Genomic DNA, 22,924 nt, shown 5'->3' with positions numbered 1-22,924 from the left:
GTGTGTTGTAGGTGTAGGTGTGTGTGTGTGTGTTGTAGGTGTAGGTGTGTGTGTGTGTGTTGTAGGTGTAGGTGTGTGTGTGTGTGTTGTAGGTGTAGGTGTGTGTGTGTGTGTTGTAGGTGTAGGTGTGTGTGTGTGTGTTGTAGGTGTAGGTGTGTGTGTGTGTGTTGTAGGTGTAGGTGTGTGTGTGTGTGTTGTAGGTGTAGGTGTGTGTGTGTGTGTTGTAGGTGTAGGTGTGTGTGTGTGTGTTGTAGGTGTAGGTGTGTGTGTGTGTGTTGTAGGTGTAGGTGTGTGTGTGTGTGTTGTAGGTGTAGGTGTGTGTGTGTGTGTTGTAGGTGTAGGTGTGTGTGTGTGTGTTGTAGGTGTAGGTGTGTGTGTGTGTGTTGTAGGTGTAGGTGTGTGTGTGTGTGTTGTAGGTGTAGGTGTGTGTGTGTGTGTTGTAGGTGTAGGTGTGTGTGTGTGTGTTGTAGGTGTAGGTGTGTGTGTGTGTGTTGTAGGTGTGGGTGTGTGTGTTGTAGGTGTAGGTGTGTGTGTTGTAGGTGTAGGTGTGTGTGTTGTAGGTGTGTGTGTGTGTGTGTTGTAGGTGTGTGTGTGTGTGTGTTGTAGGTGTGTGTGTGTGTGTGTTGTAGGTGTGTGTGTGTGTGTGTTGTAGGTGTGTGTGTGTGTGTGTTGTAGGTGTGTGTGTGTGTGTGTGTGTTGTAGGTGTGTGTGTGTGTGTGTGTGTGTTGTAGGTGTGTGTGTGTGTGTGTGTTGTAGGTGTGTGTGTGTGTGTGTGTGTGTTGTAGGTGTGTGTGTGTGTGTGTGTGTGTTGTAGGTGTGTGTGTGTGTGTGTGTGTTGTAGGTGTGTGTGTGTGTGTGTGTGTGTTGTAGGTGTGTGTTGTAGGTGTGTGTGTGTTGTAGGTGTGTGTGTGTGTGTGTGTTGTAGGTGTGTGTGTGTCTGTGGGGGGGGTGGTTAGTGGGGGGGTAGTAGTGGCAGTGTGTGGGGGTGTGTGTTTGGGGGGGGTGGTGGGTGTTAGATATAAGACAAATGTGATGTTCCAATACTAAGGCAAAATAGGACCGTTGTCTTATGAAGAAGAGTCAATCGGACTCGATGTTAACTCTGTTTCTCTCTCCACAGATACTACCTGACTTGTTGAGCTTTTCCACATTTTCTGTTTTTATTTTAGATACATTTTTAGTTGTTTTCTGAGGGCGATGGGGAGGTTGTGGATTTGCTGGACAGTTGGTTTGTCTGATCAATCAGTTATCTAACTTTCAGGCCAGTAATCCTGTGTTTAAGAGGATAGTATGAAAATGAAATATTTAGTTATTTACATTTAACAATGATAGTTCTGTGCTGTAGGGTTGCAAATGTATTCTGCGCATTGTACTAAGAATTTGAGCGTCTTAAACCTTGTACAGTAACTTCTTTGTTCTTTGTTCAAGCATACACCTCAGTATACACTTTGGTAAGGTGTGTCTACCTGTGATTCAAGATGGTAATTAATAAATTCATCTAAAGAGGGTCAAAATGAATGCCTGTGTTTAGATTAGACTTTCTGTACAAATTAATTTACAGCCATATTTTTCCATGAACCTGAAGTTGGCCTTATGCAGATAACATTTTTCAATAGCTTAACAATTATTTATGAACATTTGATTTTTCCACTTCAGAGTGCCTACTCGCACCAATTTTGAAAGGTTGCTTTATTTTCATGGTAAGTAAAACTAGGTTTGTCTAGCTGCTGGAATATTTTGGCTCTTTGTTGGTTAGTTTGAAACTTTCTAGTTTACATGTTGCAGAGAGGTGACGTGTGCCAAAGTTCTCAAGTTATGGCTGTAATGTGTTTCAATGCACTGTAGTTTACCCTATCTAACTGAATTTGCTAAATTTGAATCATGTTAATTCGAATTGAAACTGCAACTATGCCTCCTTTGCTCTTTTATTTAAGTTGCTTAATGCAAATTGCTAGTTTAATCATTATTTTTGAGCAAAAAATTACCTCAGACTGATAGGAGTATGCAATTACTTTGGTTTTGAATATAGCATGGGTTATCTTTGTGATTTAGTTGCTCTTTGTGTATTGCCTTTTATGCTGGCCTGTTAGCATTGTCAGAGTAGGGATAAGAATTCCCTCTAAACTATTTCCATGTTACTCTGCTACTTGGAATATCTTAGTCTACTCATTTCGGACTTATTTAGATTTTTGTTTTCGGGACGTGGGTAACCTTGGCAAGGCCACATTTATTCCCCATTTCTAGTTGCCCTGAGAAGCTGTTTGTGGACCTTTTCCCTCTTCAACTGCTCACCAAAGAACAAAGATGTGTGACTTTAAGATGGTAGAGGTTGCGGGGAAGCAGGTACTATTGGAAGGAACATTGAACTGATGTACATCCTCTAGATTGGGCATACTACAACAGAGATGGAGGGTATGGATGTTAAACCTTGTAATGGGTACTAATCATGTGATATAGTCCATCCTGGGTGATGTCGACCTCCTTGACTGAGTGTTGTAACTGTCTGTATTCAGGCAAGTAGTGGATGTCCCATTATTCCGTTCACTTCATATATGGTAGGTAAGTAAGCCACACATGGAGAGCTGAGCACCAGGCCTTTGCTGTACCCAGTGAATTCAGCCCCTTAAAGTCACATAAAGAGAACCCAATCTGCAAAATACAAACTTTATTTGTTTAGATTTCATAACTAATTTATAGCATGTTTTCTGTGTCAGAAAAAGAATTCTAGACTTTTTAGAAGCAGTGCTTAATTTTTTTGGATAAATGAAAGGAAACAATAGAGAAGTATTCTGATGAGGTTAGATTTAGTGTTGACAGGTGTGTGTGGAGCATAAATGGCCAGTTGCGCCAAATGGCCTGTTTTCTGCTGCAGATTCAACTTAAAATGCATCGCGTTACACAGTGCTGAGCCATACAAATCAAGAAGCCTCTAGGTTTGTGATGATAACATCAAGTGTGCTAGTAGTGGAGATGGAATGATCAAATTTTAGCCCCTCCGGGCCTAAAAACAAAGCTAGCTGTAGTCCTGGTCCTTGCAGAAAGATGCAAGCATTAGTCACAAGTTAGTATTTACAGCAACTAATGAGGCCATGGTTACACTTAACTGTGATGCCCTCCACAATAGAGTTTTTTAAAATAATTCATGAAAAGATGTGTCCCATCCCTAACTGCCTTTGGTAAGGTGCTGGTGAGCCTTCGTCTTAAGCTACTATAGCCCATGTGGCGAAGGTACTCCTGTTTTGCTTTTAGGTAGGAATTTTCAGGATTTGATCCAGTGACAAAGGAACAGCAATTATGTTTTCAAGTCTGAATGTTGTGACTTGAAGGGGAGCTTTGCAGCATTGTTCTGGGGCTGCGGTGAATGACCTGCAACAACTACATGCACAGAGTCATGGAGCATTGCACAAATACTCAATCACTCAATTAGAAATCTGTAGAATGGCCACTTTAATATGTTGTTCATCCTTCGAGGAGAAGATGACCATGTTCATCATCTGGGGTATTTGGTAGGGTTCTTGTGAGTATGTAGGTGACTGTTAAGGCTGATTTGCTCCCAGGAGGTTCTGTTGCATGCTGACAGAATACTACAGATGATCGAATTTTGGATGAGCTGCTGGTTCAGGATTTCTTTCTCTTGCATTTTCTCTCTGCCTCTGATATGCACTTGCTTACGAAGGAGGCTGCACCATTTTTTATTTGGTTGCGCCAGGTGAGCGACCCTGAGTGAGCCTCTCCCAGGACTCTGAGTTGATATCAAAACTCTGAAGCAAAGCCTTTGGAGTTCCTTGTAGTGTTTGTCATGAGATTACACCCCAGACTTGAGCTGTCCATAGAATATTCACCTTGGTAAGTGTGTCAGATATCCTTGTTATATGATCAGCCCAACTCAATTGTTTCTGTCTCAATATGGTGTGGATGCTTGGCATGCCAGCTCAGGTGAGCACCTCTGTCTGGCATTTTGTCCTGCTATCTGATCTTCAGAAGTTTCTGAAGGCAGCTCAAGTGAAAGCTCAGGGTTGAGCTCTTAGCATGATGCTGGGACACAGTCCAAGTCTCTCATGCATAGAGTGGGCAGGACTGTTGCAGTGTCAATTTTCAGTTTGGTAGGCAGACTTGATTCTCTTCATTCCCAGACTGATGATTAAAGTCTACCAAAGGCTACACTTGCTTTGGCAATTCTTGCATGTGTCACGTCACTGATATAGACTGCTCAAGAGAGTGTGCTGCTGAGATCAGTGAATTTTATCTACCGCTGACAGGTTCTGGTCATGGACAGAAACCTTGGGCTCAAGGTGGGGCTTCCCTGGAGCAAGCTGGTACATTGCTTGAAATTTATTTGTGCCGATTGTAAGGCTGGAGTTGTCATACGCATTGGAGAGCAAATCCATTTACATTGCATGTCCAGCTCTGATACAGCAGCAAGTGCAGTCATCAGCAAACAGGAAATGAAGTATGGAATCCTCAGCCTTCATCTGGAGTCGTATCATATTGACCAGCTTCCATGCAATATCTGATTTTAATGATGGGATCACCATCATGGCAGCTGTCAGAGCATAGCAGAGAAAAATGTGCTGAAAAGGGTTGGTGCTACCATGCAACCTTGCTTCACTCTATTAGAATTTCTCGGCAACAAAATTTCTCTCTCTCTCTTTCCAAAGGCCCTCACGGCTGACTGTGTCAAAGGCCTCGGTCAGGTCAACAAATGTGTACAGGCCCATGTTCTGTTCTTGGCATTTCTCCTGGAGCTGTCTGACTGCAAACATGATATCAGTGGTTCTGTGACCTTTTCTAAAACCTCATAGAGTCTTTGGCAGCAGATCCTGGAATGGCCTCCAACAACCACAAACCTAGAGTTAGAGTAGTGCACAAATGCTCACTTGATTTGAAATCTGTAGAATGGCTACTTTTTAGTATGACAATATAGGAACAAGAATAGGCCATTCAGCTCCTGGAGCCCTGTTTCACTGTTAGATCATGGCTGATCTGTACTTTTTCTCTATATCTCTTGACTTCCTTGCCTAACAATGTTGATGTTGATTTCAGTCTTGTAATCATTGAATCACGTAGTATAAAGGAGGGAGGGCATTTGGCCCATCATGCCTGTGCCGCCTCTATGAAAGAACTATCCAGTTAGTCCTATTCCCCCGCCCTTTCCCCATGGCCTTGCATTTTTTTTTTCATTTCAAGTATACAATTCCATTTTGAAAGTTAATATTGAATCTGCTGCCAATACCCTATCATTTCAGATCACAGCTCACCGTGTACAAAGAATTCTCATCTCTAGCTCTTTTGACCATTATCTTAAATCTGTCTCATCTAATTACAGACCCCTCTGCCAGTGAAAACAATTTTTCTTTATTCACTCAATCAAAACCTAATCTCCTGGGAGAGGCAAAAAAGACCCTTTATCATTTTAAATGCCTTGATTACATCACCCCTCAACCTTCTAAACTCAAGGGAATACATTCCAAGTTTCTGCAATTTAACCTATCCTTATGGTGAATCTGCACTGTACACACTCCAAGGCTAAATATATTTTTCCTGAGCTGGGTTCCCAAAGCTTACACAGCGCTTTGTGCACTCTTGTTCTTACTTGTTTATTGCTGTACTCTTGACACTATGGGAGAGTTTTTTGGCCAGGCTTCTGTGTTTACTTTTATTCTGTAAAGGTGTTTTATTGCAGGCGGGTTATTGCTGTTGTCTGGTTCATATTGACAAAACTGCAGATTGTGTGTGATGAAAGCTCATAGAGTACGCATTTCTAAAGCGGATAAAGTTGTGAACTTGAAGCATACTTTATACTTCATATTCAAGCTTCCAGAGGGTGCATTAGCAGTAAATGAATAAACTCATAAATTTTTAAAGTACCATGTGGATTTCAAAGAGTATTTGTTGATGGGGCTTTTGTGCATAATTTAATTTAGAAGAAGAATAAGGCATTTACAGAAATAATTGTGCCTCATTAACTTTGCATTACATTTTAAGTATTTTAAAAATAGGTAGTACATAAATTACATGACTGACATTTAGTAACCATTCCAGCTCTGTCAGTGTTACTACTTGCACATTATTCATATTGTTCACTGTAGTGTTGAGAAAGAAGTCTGACCTTTTGGTGTAAAAGGATGATGGCTCTGTTGACAAACTCCGCTCCTTCAACTACCACTCCAGTTCCCACCCTGTGCCATAAATGTATCCGAAAAATTAGCGACATTGCTAACAAATTAATATTTGAGCCTCGAGAATTGGCATGTATTGCTAATTGGTAGCCTTCCAAAATGTGCCTTCAATGACGTGTCAAGAAATTATTTGGATCCCTGATTGCTGAAAATCAGAGGGATTAGTGCAACTGTTTTCTGCATTACATATCTATGGCAGCAGTATGCCATAGGTTTGCTAATGTAGTTGGCTTTATGTCAAGGCTATCTTGAGCAAAAGTTAATCTTTTCATTGTTACACTCTTTGATCTGGTTAAAAGCTCTGGCTGCCTTATCTTTTCTTTCTCCTTGTTCAGATAGAGTAAGAACTTTATCACTGCACCTGTACCTGCACTGTGAGACACTGTCGTCCTTGAGGTAATTAGAAAGAAAAGGGAACAGTTAATCCTTTAATCTGATAGAGGAGTGAAACAGGCCGTACAAGATTGAAATCTAGTAACTGATTCTGAATTTTATTGGCCAGGCCTCTAACAATTCATTTCAGATTGGGAAGTAGAGAGCTTCAGCGTAGATTTTTTTAGCTGAATGAAGCTCGCCTGGCCCATGTATCACATTTTGGTTTCCTGTAGATTTACAGTGCATGCTTTAAGATATCCTGTTTTAAATCCAGACCATCCAGTTTATGGGTGGAAATTTTGCCCCGAATTGTGATTGGACCTAATTCTTCACAATTCATGTATCAGCTGTAGACAAACGTGAAATTGTTGCTTTGAAATTACAACTTTAACCTTATTCATATTGTGCAGCTAATCAGTTTTGGATGTTATGCAGAGTGAATTGGTGTGCTTTTTATGTGAAACAAACGGGGGTGGGGGGGCGGGGGAATAGACCAAGAAACCACAGATCAGTCAACATATTATCAGTGATGGGAAAGTTAAGGAACTCATTCTCAGGAACAAAACAAACTTTCATTTGGGAAACCATAGGTTAATTCAGGAGAGTTAGCATCAATTTTGTAAAATTGTGCCTGACTAATTTGATTGTCTCTGTTGCCTCAAATAATTCAAGGTAGGGCAGTATGTGTTGTGTACATTATATATACACAAACACATGAGCTTTCAGGAGGCATCTGATAAATTACCATATAGGAGACTTGTTAAGGAAATGGAAGCCCATGGAATTGAAGGAAAAGTGGCAGTATAAATAGATAATTGGCTCAGGAAGCAGTGGGTGCAGGTGGTTTCTCAGATTTGATGTGGTTAGCAATGGTGTTCCCCATGAATCATTTTTGAGTACATAATTTTTACTTAAATTCAGCCCAGGGCTTTTTCTTTTTGCTCCCGAGGTGGGTAGCTCGAGTCAGGAAATTTCCCAGCCTAGTGCACCAGCCTCGAGGTGGGGGGTGGGGAAGAGAGAGTGCCCTGGATAATGTGATTTTCACTTGTGGGATGTGGGGGCTTGGCTGGTGCAAGATGGAGTCAGGCCTACACCCTGGACGCACATCAGAAGCAACCAATGGCCACTGCCAATGCAGAAGGTTTAAAAAGCCTCCTTTGGTTCTCTGGGACTTTGTCCCAATTATTCTGTTAAATATTGGGCCTTCTAGCCCTCACCCTTAACACCACATTAGCCCCTCTTTCCCCCACATCACCCCCCCACTGACTCCCCATGTCCCATCCAAGCCAACTCGTGCCCCCCCATCCACCCTGTGATCCCTCATACCCTCCACACCAACACATGACAGCCTCCACCACTACCCTTTATCCTTATGCCAACTCAGTCTTCATCATGAATAGATTTAAATAACTTCATAGTTTGTCATTTCTGCAGACCTTACTCACCCTTCATAAATATTTACATCTCCTCCATTAATTCTTGATCTCACTGTGGATTAAGGCCCTTGCTACAGTGAAAATGAGGTCTGTTTGAACTCGACACTGAGTTCAAATGACCCAGTTGAGTTTGGGTTTCCTGCCTGTGTGAATCATGATCCGCTTCCCTACCGGAGCAAATGGGATCTATCAGAAGCATGGGCGGTACTTCTGGATCCTGCCCGTCTGTGGAGTCTTCATGACTCTGAAAACCCGACCCCTTAGTCTCATGTTAAAGTTCACAGATGGTGCGAAACTTAACAGAGTAGATAGTGATGAAAGCTATGGGCTACAGAGTGACATAGAAATAGGATGCTGAAATGGCCAAAAACGTGGCAGATGGAGTTCAGTGGAGATAACTGTGCAGTGATGCACTGGGAGGGCTAATATGGAAAGACAGTAATTTCACATTTCATGATTTTGGCAAAATGTAAATTAGCAGTGAGACCATTATGTCCACATACACAAATCACTAAAGATGGCAGGGCAAGCTGATAAGTGGTTAAAAAGCAGATGGGTTACTTGGGCTCATAAGTAGAGGAATGGACTACAAAAGCAAAGGGATGATGTGAGAACTTCATAAATCGCTAGTTAGACCTGAGCAGCACACTTTAAGGGTGCAGAGGAGGTTTACCAGGATGTTGCCAGGGCTGAGGAACTTCCTTATAAGAACAGGCTGGAAATTTAAAACTTTTCTTCGAGCAGAGAAGGCTAAGCGGTGATATAAGAGAGATTTTGATAGAGTAGATAGCAAAATGATTCCCTTTGCCAAGAGGGTTAATAACCAAAAGCCATAGATTTAAAATCATTGGCAAAATAATTTTTCTCACTTGGAGGTGGGATTTTTAAAATTCATTTATGGAATGTGGACTTCGCTGGTTAGGCCAGCATTTATTGCCTATCCCTAGTTGCCCTTGAGAAGATGGTGGTGAGCTGCCTTCTTGAACTGCTGTAGTCCATGTGGTGTAGGTACATCTACAGTGTTGTTGGGCAGGGAGTTCCAGGAATTTGACCCAGCGACTGTGAAGGAACAGCGATATATTTCCAAGTCAGGATGGTGAGTGACTTGGAGGGGAACTTACAGGTGGTGGTGTCCCCATGTATCTGCTGCACTTGTCCTTTTAGGTGGCAGTGGTTGTGGGTTTGGAAGATGCTGTCTAAGGAGCCATGGTGAATTCCTGCCGTGCATCTTGTAGATGGTGCACACTGCTGCTACTGTGTTTCAGTGGTGGCGCGAATGTTACTTGCAACTTGTCAGCCCAAGCTTGGATATTGTCCAAGTCTTGCTGCATTTGGACATGAACTGCTTCAGCATCTGAGGAGTCATGGTGTGAACATCCAACAACCACAACCATCTCCCTTTGTGCTAAGTATGACTCCAACCAGCAGAGAGTTTTCCCCCTGATTCCCATTGACTCCAGTTTTGCTAGGGCACCTTGTTGCCACGCCCGGTCAAATGCGGCTTTGATTTCCAAGGGCTGTCGCACTCGCCTCACTTCGGGAGTTCGCTCTTTTGTCCATGTTTGAACCAAGGCTACAATGAGGTCAGGAGCTGAGTGGCACTGGTGGAACCCAAACTGGACATCAGTGAGCAGGTTATTGCTAAGCAAGTGCCTCTTGAAAGCACTGTTGTTGACCCCTTCCATTACTATACTGATGATCGAGAGTAGACTGATGGGGCGGTAATTGGCCGGGTTGGATTTGTCCTGCTTTTTGTGTACCGGACATACTCGGGCAATTTTCCCCACAGCTGGGTAGATGGCAGTGTTGTAGCTGCACTGGAACAGCTTGCCCTGGGGCTTGGGAAGTTCTGGAGCACAACTCTTCAGTACTGTTGCTGGAATATTGTCAGTGCCCATAGCCTTTTTACTATCCAGTGCTTTCAGCCATTACTTCATATCACGTGGAGTGAATTGAATTGGCTGAAGATTGGCACCTGTGTTGCTGGGGACCTCTGGAAGAGGCTGAGATGGATCATCTGCTCGGTACTTCTGGCTGAAGATTGTAGCAAATGCTTCCGCCTTATCTTTTGCACTGGTGTGCTGGGCTCTTCCATCATTGAGAATGGGGATATTTGTGGAGCCGCCACCTCCAGTGAATTGTTTAATTGTCCACCACCATTCATGACTGGATATGGCAGAACTGCGGAGCTTAGACCTGACCTGTTGGTTGTGGGATCACTTAGCTCTGTCTATCACTTGCTGTTTGGCACACAAGTAGTCCTGTGTTGTAACTTCACCAGGTTAACACCTCGTTTTTAGTTATGTCTGGTGCTGCTTCTGGCATGCCCTCCTGCATTCTTCTTTAAACCAGGGTTGATCCCCTGGCTTGATAATGTAGAGTAGGGGAAATGCTGGGCCATTAGGTTAGATTGTGTCCATGTACAATTTTGCTGCGCTGATGGTCCACAGCGCCTCATGGATGCCCAGTCTTGAGTTGCTAGATCTGTTTGAAATCTATCCCATTTAACACAGTGGCAGTGCCACACGACACGATGGAGGATACCCTCAATGTGAAGGCGGGACTTCATCTCCACAACGACAGTGTGTGGTGGTTACTCCTATTGGTATTGTCATGGACAGATGCATCGGTGGCAGGCAGGTTAGTGAGGATGAGGTCAAGTATGTTTTTCCCTCTTGTTGGCCCCCTCACCACCTGTTGCAGACCCAGTCTAGCAGCTGTGTCCTTTAGGGCTCGGTCAGTAGTGGTGGTTCTGAGCCACTCTTAGTGATGGACATTGAACTCCCCCACCCAGAATACATTCTGCGCCCCTGCCACCCTCAGTGCTTCCTCCAAGTGGTGTTCAACATGGAGGAGCATTGATTCATTAACTGAGGGAGGGCAGTACGTGGTAATCAGCAAGAGGTTTCCTTGCCCACGTTTGACCTGATGCCAAGTGACTTCATGGGGCCCAGAATTGATGTTGAGGACTCCCAAGGCAACTCCCTCCTGATTGTATACCACTGTATCACCACCTCTGCTGGGTCTATCCTACTGGTGGGACAGGAAATACCCAGGAATGGTGAATGGTGGTGGCTGGGATGTTATCTGTAAGATATGATTCTGTGAGGTTGACTATGTCAGGTTGTTGCTTGACTAGTCTGAGACACAGCTCTCCCAATTTTGGCACTAGTCCCCAGATGTTAGTAAGGAGAACTTTGCATGGTCAACAGGGCTGAGTTTGCCTTGACCTCATCATCACCAGTATGCCTGCCACAGATGCATCTGTCCATGACAGTATCGGTGCCTAGGTTGAGAGTTTAGAGCGGTTTGATACAACCAAATGGCTTGCTAGACCATTTCAGAGGGCATTTAAGAGTCAGCCACATTGCTGTGAGTCTGGAGTCACATGCAGACCACACCAGGTAAGGACTGCAGATGGGTTTTCACAACAATCAACACTGGTTTCATGGTCATCATTAGACTTTTGATTCCAGATTATTATTGAAAAACCTGCTTTGGTGGGATTTGAACCCAGGCCCCTCGGAGCATTACCCTGGGTCTTTGGATTACTAGTCCAGCGACAATACCACTACACCATCGCCGGCCCCCCCACCCCCTTTTTACTGGAGAAGATGTTGGAAGTTAATTTCATACTTTTAAAATAGATTGGACATGTACTTGAGCAACTTGTGGACAAAAAAGTAAGGTTGGAGGACCAAGGACAGCACCTCTTTCAAAGAACCAGAACAGGTGTGATTGGCTGCAAGGCCACCTCCTGGGCAGTACGTTTCTATGATTCTAAACAACATTTCTAAATTGCTAAGCATTGTTCAATAAGAAATTCAGGTGAAAGGACTCAAGGAAGTTTCATCATTTAGCTACAAATTTGTGTAAGATGGTGAATCTCATTGTTGTTGCCTTAGGTCTGTTATATTATTACCAGCTGGCCATTCAATGTTGTATTTTAATGGTCAAGACCTGTAGTGTGGAACACTACAAAGATTAAAAGGAGAGAGAAAAGAGGCAGGATAAGTAGACGTAAAGGTTGAATAACTCTGTACTTTAGAATGTTGCATTTCGGCTACACTATTATTGGAGTGAAGACCACTTTTTTCCCCACAGGTCAGCAGGATATATTTGTGCAATCACTATTTGGTAGACTTCTAGGTTGTTTTTGTTCCTGAAGGGGCGCTAGACAAACATTAACAAATATTTGTCTACATTTGAGATTTTTGTTGAGTTTGTTTAGTGCTCCTCTTCAAACCTTTCCTGCAACTTGTGTTTTAGTCTCTCATTAGATTTTTATCTCTTCCACAGCAGCAAAACTCTGTGTCTCTTTGACCAAGCTACCAATCCTAATGCCACCTTTGGGTTGGTGTCAGTTTTTGTCTGAGTACACTCCTATGAAGTGGTTTGGGATGTTTTACTGTGCCAAAGGTATAATGTGAAAATAACCTGCTGCTGTTGTCCTTTGCTGACTTAGATTTGAGCCTGGTTCCCCCATTGCCTCAAATGTGATTGCTATCCTTCTATTTAAATTACTCCGTCTCTGTAACTTCCTACAGCAACATTTCCCATTCTCCCACTTTAACCCCCCCCACTCCTTTGAACACTGTCCTCTAACTATGACTTTTTGTGCATTTACACACTTGTTTCACCACACCATTGGTAACTATGCCTTTTAGCTGTCATGTTCCCATATTTTAGAAACCCCCTCCATAAATTGCTCTGCTGATCGGCTGAATGGCCTCCTTCTGCACTGTAACAATTCTGTAATTCTGATTGTGCTCCATCTTGTTCTCCTTAAGGCCCTCTTCAGAGTCCACCTATAATCCTTTCGTCTATCCTTCCACAATCTGTGTTTTGACTCTGGCCATTTGCATATAGTTATGTTCTATGAAGTGCTTTGGGGCACTATATAACATGTTGCTGCTTTGAGCTTAAGCTTTTGTTTGTAATGATAAAAATGGAGATGTAACTGTTCTGGCCGAAAAAGATTGCTAAAGTAAAATTTGCTTTTGTGTGCTGATCATTTGTAACCTACTGGTGAAAGCAATAACAATCAAAATCTGCACCAATAATTTCCTTTAAAGAAAACTATCAGACATGTCACAGCTATTCGCTTTCTATCCAGACAACTAGTACAGTTGGGTTTGCAGTTTGCTTGAATGACAGTAGTTTATAATGCCATTGAAATAAAATTGACAAAATTAGCTGAATTCTGCTGAGCAAAATCCGATTTACACCTGCTTTTCTTGCAGAAACCTGAGCTACAACAGACTGGCATCAATTGACCCCTCTGTTTTCACAGAACTACCCAACCTTCGTGAAGTGTATGTATCAAACTTAAAATCTTAATTATATTTCTAAAGCTGAATTGTTAGACTTGTTTATTGTGAAAGTAACATTTAGATATTCTGGAAATTTCCATGGGGCCATACATTGAAAATTTAACCTTCAATAGTTTTGCTTTGTTTACATCCCTATGTCTGCTGTTTAAAAGGGGTGATTTGATTCTAAATGGAAGAGTTTTTATTGCTGTACATGATTATTATTAATCTTAGTAGCTCCATACATGTAATTACTTGCACACTACTGAAATAATTTCAAGTTTTTTTTAAAAAAAATACCTGTTTAGAGATTAGTTTCCAGTTAACTTATCAACTCCTTTTTTCAGTTAAGCAAGAGAACTAGAAATATGTCTGGAGTTGGGAACTTGGTTTGCAAATCAGCCAAAATGAGAGAAAATCAACCTTCATGGAACTCCATTCTCCTTGCCAGATAACAGTCTCCATACCCAAGTTTAATTTTATTTTGGGTAGAGGGGGAAATAAAAGAATTGAAAAAAAGGAATATTTGGGATTATTGGCTTTTCACTTAACCTTTCTCAATATTCAGCTATTGCTGTGGGGCTGGTATGCTTCCGATAGGGTGAGAGGCTGATATGTTAATTTTATTCATTTGACGAATGATTTTAGTGTGATTTTTAAGTTAGATTGTTAATTTTTACCCCTTGATCTTATTCTTGTGTCTTAGTAATTTTTGTCACACGTGGAATTACCTGGGCATATTCACTTGTGGACATCGGCCCTAGCACAGCAGGTCCAAGCATTCCTCATGCACTAATATTTTTGTATAACTGAAATGAGTAAAGGTGTAAAATCTTGACATTCTTTTAAATGCTGAAATGAGTTTCCTTTCCTTTTTTCAATTGATTTGCTTTCACCTCCAAAGCACTTTGCCACTTCTCATCTGCCAGCAAAACCCTAACACATTTTCCCATTGTTCTCCTTTTCCACCCCTCCCCTCCCCTCCAACACTACCAGCACCCCATTATCAGCATTTTTTTTGGTTTAATAAAATAATAAAGTGGAAAAAATTACATTTCTGAATTTACTGATATTCTAAGTAATGCATTCTTGAAAGTGAAGAGGAGGAAATTGGAGAAGGAATGTTATGGGACAGCAGTTAAGTAGGGCTGTATATTACATGGCTTAATTTTGAGGTATTACTTGTAGAGTGAAAGGCATAAAGAGGGAGCAACATCATGGGTTTTGTTTACTTTCTCTTACAGACGACTTGACCATAATGAGTTGACTGCAATTCCTGAGATAGGATCCGCTTCAGCCCGCCTTGTATTTCTCTACTTGTGAGTTATTTCTGCAGTTCATCAGTGCTCAGTGTGTTTTGAGGTCCTGTTTCTAAGTTAATTTATAACCTCCTATGAAACAGAGATGGTTATGCTGGAACATTACTGAAGTTTTCAATTATTCATTGTATTGCTACACTTTAAATGGCAATGTCAACTTTAGAAATTGAAATAAATGGCTTTTATTTTATCAGAATCATGGCACATGGAAAACCTTTTCTCATCAGGAAGCGAAGTCAAATGTTCTTTGATTATTTTAAGGATATTTTGCAAATGCTTTATTTTATACTGATTATTGCATTTATACATGGTCTGATGTACATGACCTGATTTTCTTCTGTGGTTCTATGCCAATCTATGTGTGCATGTTACATATTAAGCTGTTTTGACAGGCATCCTTGTAGTAAAAACTCATTAAGCTACCACTTAAGGGACTGATCGAAAGTGGTCGACTTGGTGAGGTGGTTGAGTCATTAAGTGTAGTCCACTTACTTGAAGTGTGCCTGGAGTATTAGTTTTAGTGTGGCTGCAATATCTGAAAAATGCACTTCCTGTTCTCTGTTTTTGTATCAGATCGGCAGGGTGGTTGAATTGTTATATTGTTGTATTTTGTAATTTGTGGTTATTTTAATGGTTAGCTTTGGATTTGATTGCTGTTTGAATTTGGTGAAATACTTATTGTCACAAGTTTGTTATCTCTTTCATCATAGTGCTTGAGCATGCTAGTTACAAATCAATTTTAAAAATTTGAGAGAGCGCCTGTTGCAAAAGAAATGATAGCCAAATCTGTCAGCATTCTGTGCTGGTGTACACAGTGTATACATTAGACAGAGAACTTCTAGCTGTATCTAACAGCTCTTGAGCAGTTTGGGGTGTAGACAAGCATTGGCCAAGCTTACTTCATATTTGCATTAAGCTGTGGACTTCAGTTAAACTAACACCTATGTAGGTGTGCTAATCTCTGCTCACCTGTATTTACTTTTGAAAAGTTTAATTAAATCAAGGCAGCAAAGACGGTTTGGCACAACAAGCCTATTGATAAAAATGCTGCTGATGTAATTTTCAAATCAGATTTATTTTGGCATAGTTTCTAGTTTCTGAAGCCAAAACTGCCAAGAGCCCTGCCTTTTGTTTAACCTTTTGGTGACTGATCGCAGAATGATATGTATTCGCTTTTCTCTGAAGAGCTTTCAGCTATATAGATTTACTCACTGGAGCTTCCTCCCCACACCTCTTTCCATGAGGATTTTAAATTTTTTGTCCTCTAGGTTATAGATGTTTTGGGTAGGGAAATGGTATTTTTAACATTTCAACCATCTACTCGGCTTCAGATATCCTGTCAGGTAAACAATGTCCAGAGTCATTGTAATTCTTTTACACTCATTCCCACAATTTACCTCCATCCCACTCGCAAGAATATGATCTGCTGTAATGTAACATTTTTTTCCATTTCTTTCCAGCCATTCTTTGAGCATTGAGGTTTTTAATTAGTGCTACGTTGGGACCAATTTTGAGCTGGTGACTGTACTAAAAATATATTGAGACTGCCCAATCCATTTAAAATTGGGCTCTTACAGCCAAGGGAATTTGACCTCTGCAGTCTGGGCTGAATTTAAGCCTTGATTTTGGAGGTGGCAGATACACATCCAGCCTGTTGCAACTCCTGTTCCCTTGTCTCTCCCCTCCCCCTACCCCACCTCACACCCCACACCTAATTTTATTAAAAGCCATTTTAAATTCTGTGCTTTCAGTCAACTCGACTAATTCCCCTATTACCGCACAATCTTTACTCATGTGGAGTAGGTTAAAATATTTGTGAAAGGCCCTGTACAGATGCAGGTTTAAAAAAAAAATCTCAATTAATCTTGCTGCCTGTGGTGCATCTTTAATGTTCAGGTGTAATGTGTTGCTTCCATAATATACTTTCTCTTTCAGCCATATGGGGAGAAATGGTCCAAGTTGTCTTTGCTACAACCGCTATTCATTAATCACCATCAGTGGTAGTCTTGGTGCACTTTATTAGGCAGGAAACATAAGCCTTGACAGTTACAGGGATAGAGCAGACGTATGTGTCAGTTGATGGGACAAGGATAAGAAAATTTTGATGAATTTAACAGAAGACTTCATTAGAATTTTTTACTACTTCCATCTAGAAGCTGACTAGATTGAGAGTTTGGATGCCTACTGAGTGGGAAAGCCTGTTTTTCAAGGCAGCAGAAGCTCGGGGGTTGATATGCTCAGAGCACCATGATATTGTGTGGAAAGGTAGACTGCAGTAGTTCTGCTTGAGGAGCCTGGGGGGAAGTACTTCTGCTGCTCCTGTCCCAAAATAGTGCTGGACAAGCACTTAACGAATGAAGTGAAACGAACGAGTGAAAGGAAGGGACAATGTATGTGAACGCCATATTGCAGCAAAGAATCATATAAGAGTAGGGAAAATTGACAATAGGGCAAATTTAAAGGCTTTGTATCTGAATGCACCTAGCATTTGGAATAAAACTAATGAGTTAACAGTGCAAATAAAGATAAATAGGTATGATTTGGTGGCGATTACTGAGACGTGGTTTCAGGGAGAACAGGTTTGGAAGTTGAATATCAAAGGGTACTCAGTGTTTCGGAAGGATAGGCAGGAAAGAAAAGGAGGTGATGTAGCTTTGTTAGTAAAGGAAGAGATCAGTGCTAAGTGAGGAATGATATAGGCACTGGAGAGCAAAACATAGAGTCAATCTGGGTAGAAATAAGAAATAGCAAGGGAAAGAAGTCCCTGGTGGGAGTAATCTATAGGTCCCCAAACAGTAGTTCAGCAGTAAAGCACAATATAAACCAGGAATACTGGGAGCATGTAAGAAAGGCATGGCAATAATCATGGGTGATTTTAAAATGCATGTAGACAGGACTAATCAAATTGGCAAGGGTAGCTTTGAGGGAGAGTTCATAGAGTGTATTAGAGATTGCTTCTTGGAGCAATATGCTGTGGAACCAACCAGGGAGCAAGCTATTCTGGATTTTGTTTTGTGTAATGAGATGGGATTAATTAATCTCATAGTAAAGAATCCTCTAGGGAAGAGTGATCATAGCATGCTAGAATTTCAAGTTCAGTTTGAGAGCGAGAAACTTGAGTCCAATACTAGTGTTTTGGCGTTAAAGGTAATTACATAGGTATAAGGGTAGATTTGGCCCCAGTGGACTGGGCAGGAAGACTACAAGGTAGGACTGTTGATGAACAGTGGCAGATGTTTAAGGAGATATTCAATTCCTCCCAAGTGAAATATATCCCAATGAGGAAGAAAGGTGGTATGAGGGGGCAAAAGCATTCATGGCTAAGCAAGGAAGTTAAAGATAACAAAAGCAAAAACTAAGGCATACCAAATTGCAAAGATCAGTGGCATGCTGGAAGATTGGGAAACTTTTAAAGATCAACAAAGGGTTACTAAAAAAAAATAAAAAGAGCAAAGGTAAATTATCAAAGAAAACTAGCGCAAAATGTATAAGCTGAAAGCAAAAGCTTCTACAAGTATATAAAAGGAAAGAGAGTAGCTAAAGTGAATGTTGGTCTCTTGGAGGACAAGACTGGGGAGTTAATAGTGGGAATGCAGAAATGGCAGTGACACTTAATCAATATTTTGCCTCAGTTTTCACAGTGGATGACACTAGTACCACCCCAATAGTAACAGGTAGTGCAGAGGATGTAGAGAAGGAAGAACAATCACCATCACTAGAGAAAAAGTACTGAGCAAACTATTGGGATTAAAGGGTCTCAAGTCCCTAGGACCTGATGGCCTACATCCCAGGGTCTTAAAGGAAGTGGCAATGGAGATAATGGATGCATTGGCTATAATATTCCAAAATTCCCTGGATTCTGGAAAGGTTCCAGTGGATTGGAAAAATGCTAATGTAACGCCCTTATTCAAAAAGAGTGGGAGGCAGAAAGTAGGAAACTATAAGCCAGTTAGTTTAACGTCTGTCATTGGGAAATTGTTGGAATCCATTCTTAAGGAAGTAGTAATGGGGCATTTGGAAAGTCAAAATGCAATCCATCAGAGTCAGCATGGTTTTATGAAGAGTAAATCATGTTTGACTAATTTGCTAGAGTTCTTTGAAGATGTGACAAGCGAAGTGGATAATGGGGATCCTGTGGATGTAATACATCTTCCAGAAGGCCTTTGATAAGGTGCCATGCAAAAGATTAATATACAAGATAAGATCACATGGAGTTAGGGGTAATATGTTAGCTTGAATAGAGGATTGGATAACCAACAGAATGCAAAGAGTCAGGATAAATGGGTCTTTTCCTGGATGGCAAGCTGTAACAAGTGGGGTGCCACAGGGTCTGGTCTTTGGGTCCCAACTATTTACAATCTATATTAATGACTTGGATTCAGGATAGAAGGTACTATAGCTAAATTTTCAGATGACACCAAAAGTAATTTGCAACGAAGAAGTAAAAAATTTACAAGTGGATATGGACAGGTTAGGTGACTGGGCCAAAATTTGGCAGATGGAGTTTAACGTGGCCAAGTGTGAGGTTATCCATTTTGGTCAGAAGAATAAAAAGGCAACTTATTATTTAAATGGAGAGAAACTTTAGAATGCTTCAGTGCAGAGAGATCTGGGTGTCCTCATGCATGAATCGCTGAAAGCTAGTACGCAGGTACAGCAGGTAATAATAAAGGCAAATGGAATTTTGGCATTTATTGCTAAAGGAATAGAGTATAAAAATAGGGAAGTGTTGTTGCAACTGTACAAGGCATTGGTGAGACTGCACCTGGAGTACTGTGCACAGTTTTTGTTGCCTTACTTGAGGAAAGATGTAGTTGCACTGGAGGTGGTTCAGAGGAGGTTCACTAGATTGATTCCAGAGATGCAGGTCTTGTCTTAAGAGGAGATATTGAGTAGTTTATGCCTATACTCGCTAGGGTTTAGAAGGATGAGAGGAGATCTAATTGAGGTATATAAGATGCTAAAGGGTATAGACAAAGGAAATGTGGAGCGGATGTTTCCCCTTCTGGGGCATCCTAGAATGAGAGGCCATAACTTTAGGCTAAGGGGTGGTAGATTTAAATCAGAGGAGGAATTACTTTTCTCAAAGGGTCGTGAATCTGTGGAATTCACTACCTCAGAGTGCAGTGGATGCTGGGATGCTGAATAAATTTGAGGAGATACAGATTTTTAATTAGTAATGGGTTGAAAGGTTACGGGGAGAGGGTGGGAAATTAGAGTTGAGGCCGAAATGAGATCAGCTATGATCGTAATGAATGGCGGGGCAGGCTCAAGGGGCTGGATTGCCTACTCCTGCTCCTAGCTCTTATGTTCTGCCTCACTTTTTACTGCAATATTTCCTGAGTCCTGAGAAATACTGCCTACAACTCTTAGATTTTGGTAGCCATTTAAATTTAAGGCATGGAGCCTCATTTAAATAGTATAATCGCTGACCCACCTCTCCAGTGCAAGGTAATTGACCTTAAACTTGTTGCAGTTAAACTGGAAGTAGGTATGCTTATGGCAGATTGGAGACGGATTTCACATTTTTACAAATCTTTGCCACTTCATTTAGCCTAGCTAATTAAGGACTCAGACTTCCAAACTATTTATTGTTCTATTTTTAACTCGTGTTTCTTTTTCTGTAAATTCAGCTTGTAACCAAAAGCGTACACTTACTGTTTGAATTGAATAACATTGCTGCTTTTCTGAACATTGTGCTAGATGAATATTTATCATAGCTGTTGAAGACAAGCTCATCAACTTCTTAATGAGTTTACAATACTTTTGCTTGTATGTTTTGCACAATTGTGAGCACTCTAACTCAGTTGTGTATTCAAACTCTAATCTGGGATTTTGGCATATTCAGTACGTTGCTGAAGAAGCCAATATTCATCCCTCAACCAAGAAATGGGCTAACTGGCCATTCATTTCATGCTGTTTGTAGGATTTTGCTATGTGCAAATTAGCTCCCACAAGATAGTGATTACAGTTTCAAAATGGATTAGTTGAATTATAAAGAGCATCAGGACACCTGAGAGAACAATGTGCTACATTAATGCAAGTTCCTTCTTTCCTAAAAATTGATTAGCACTGTAAAGGAGTAGGTTTACAGGTATCGGTTTTGCCAATACTTATGTCTACCTGTTAGCATCTTTTGAGTGAAATGCCATAATTTACTGGCTGATTTAACTCACTGGTTTAAAATAATGGCTCCCAAGCTTTGAACTTTGGCAATCCAAAATTAAATTAAACTAGTCTTCAGATTAAAAATCGGTGTATAAATTTATCGAAATAAAATTTTAACATTAAATGGATGTATCTGGGGAAAGATAGCTCAAGATATATGTGCCATTCCAAAATCACTGTTAGTACTTATCTGATCGAATTACTTCCTAGCAGTATGTAGTTAAAATCAGGTGAAAATTTGTGAATTTAAAATTGCATTCATGGAAGCACTATTTTTTTAAACTTATCAACTTCATGCTAATGCATGGTAACATTTCTTGAGCCAGGATGGTAGGTCAGCTTATTTCCTTTGTTGTCTAATGCCTACCTTTTGCTTTTAGTAGGAGAAATTGCTGAATAGTAACCAGGAGTGGGAACACTATATTTACTTTTCTTTTTTCTCCCTCTTTGGTTTGATTGCTGAGGTTATCTGTAGCATCCTTACTGCCTGACTGAAATTGACACTAAAAAACCTATTGTGAAACTGACACCATCCTCTTTGTAGCTTAGTATCCTACCATGTGGAACATGCTCTCACTAGCCATAGGAAACCTTAAACACATCAAAGTTCTAACATCTGAGTTGCATGTATAATATTTGGGAAGATGTGCTTTTCAGTATTTCAACTTTGGGTATCTCTGACAATGATTCAAATCATATGACTTTAGATTGTGAAAATGCTCAAATGATAGCTACTGTGTAACAGTTAGTGAAACCCAAAACTCTGCTCTTTAAAGCAATCTAAGATAAGCTTATTCCATTTTTTAAAAATAACTAACTATTCTAATTAGGCTATAATTAAACTGATGCAGATGTCGCATGTACTCGATTCAATGCAGTTGGTTACATTAGCTCTCAGGTTGACTTTAAAGATTAAATGTGCTGAAGACTGCCACACAGTTAAATAACATTCTTTGCATGCTTTAGTACAAACAGAGAAAACAAAATTGTGCAAGTTAAGAATTATAATTCCTTTGGATGGCCTTAGAATTACTCTGTGGCTGTTGCTGCATTTAGGAGGGAATGCTCAGTTGAAGCAGTTAAAAAGTTTACATTCTATTTTGACTAGGTGAAAAGGTTTGAATAGTTTGAAATTTCATCTTGTACTTAAAATGCTATTTTCCGGCTGTAAATGTTCATGATAAATTATTGTTAGGGTTTTTACCCTCTGAAAAATGCTAATTTTCAATCCGTTTCACTGTCTTATTGAAATGAAACCTGTTTTGAAATTGTGTCTTAAAATTTAAGAAAACCTAACTTTTTCTGGCAATAATGGTATTTCTGGCTAGAAGATTGCAATTTGAAGCCCTGCCACTGCTCCTTTGAACCTGCCTTGGACAAGTTTCTTGACTCTTTGCTGACATGATAGATGAAGCATTGCATCTTGGAGAGTATGAGAAACTGAAGCACACTATCAATTTCTTGACCAATTATGAAGAGATTGATGGCTTCAAAAAGGAGTTGCTGGTTTTCTTTAGGTGACAGTGAAAATGTGGTGATGAATGACTAGCAGTAGGGACTGGGTTTTGCCTTGTAGTATATGACGTTATTCCTAATAGGAGATTGGTGACTGCCTTTTAATATTTAAATGTTCCAGGAAATAATTAAGCGAGTTATGCCATTAATTGCTAGGGTATCTGCACAGACTGCTTTGCCCAAGCTAATAAATTGGGTGACTGTGGTTATACAACGACTTTTGCTGCAGTATGGTAGCAAGGATATCAGCAGCAGGATGGCTGTGGGCTCAATAGCAGTTAGTTGAGCTCCTGATAGGTTGTTCAGCTTTTGCCTAATTACATCCAGCCTGCCACAGAAGAATGTCACCTGGACCCCAATGTTGCAGATATCTGCAGTGCTGCTGCATCTTCCTCATTCACAGGTGGGGAACCCTTAGGTACTCATCACACAGGTGCCAACATAGACCTTCGCTCACAAGGGACTGGGTTGGAGGATGGGGGGGGAGGGTTGGGGGGGTGGTGGTGGTATAGTGCATCTTCCCGCTCCTGCCCCCTACTAGTGCTTCTTGATGCCTTGCTGATGGGTCAGAATCAGTCCACTGTGCTTTTTCCACTTCAGTTTTTGTAGTGGTGGGAGAC

The 22,924-nt window shown here is 40.9% G+C and overlaps 1 protein-coding gene across 3 annotated transcripts in view; it reads left to right on the top strand.

Moving 5' to 3' along the window:
* lrig1 (leucine-rich repeats and immunoglobulin-like domains 1) overlaps window positions 1-22,924 on the top strand; it is a 157,934-nt gene that overhangs the window by 49,790 nt on the left and 85,220 nt on the right. For 2 of the 3 annotated variants that reach the window (XM_041191562.1, XM_041191561.1), the window contains exons 2-3: window positions 13,234-13,305; window positions 14,547-14,621. The exons of the other annotated variant lie outside the window; for it this stretch is intronic. In XM_041191562.1, the coding sequence (XP_041047496.1) occupies window positions 13,234-13,305; window positions 14,547-14,621 (147 nt within the window). The remainder of the gene's footprint in view (window positions 1-13,233; window positions 13,306-14,546; window positions 14,622-22,924) is intronic. 3 annotated transcript variants of the gene reach the window in all.

Source organism: Carcharodon carcharias, chromosome 7 (assembly GCF_017639515.1).
Source record: "Carcharodon carcharias isolate sCarCar2 chromosome 7, sCarCar2.pri, whole genome shotgun sequence".
Taxonomy (NCBI): domain Eukaryota; kingdom Metazoa; phylum Chordata; class Chondrichthyes; order Lamniformes; family Lamnidae; genus Carcharodon; species Carcharodon carcharias.
This window is presented reverse-complemented; position numbering and strand designations above follow the sequence as displayed.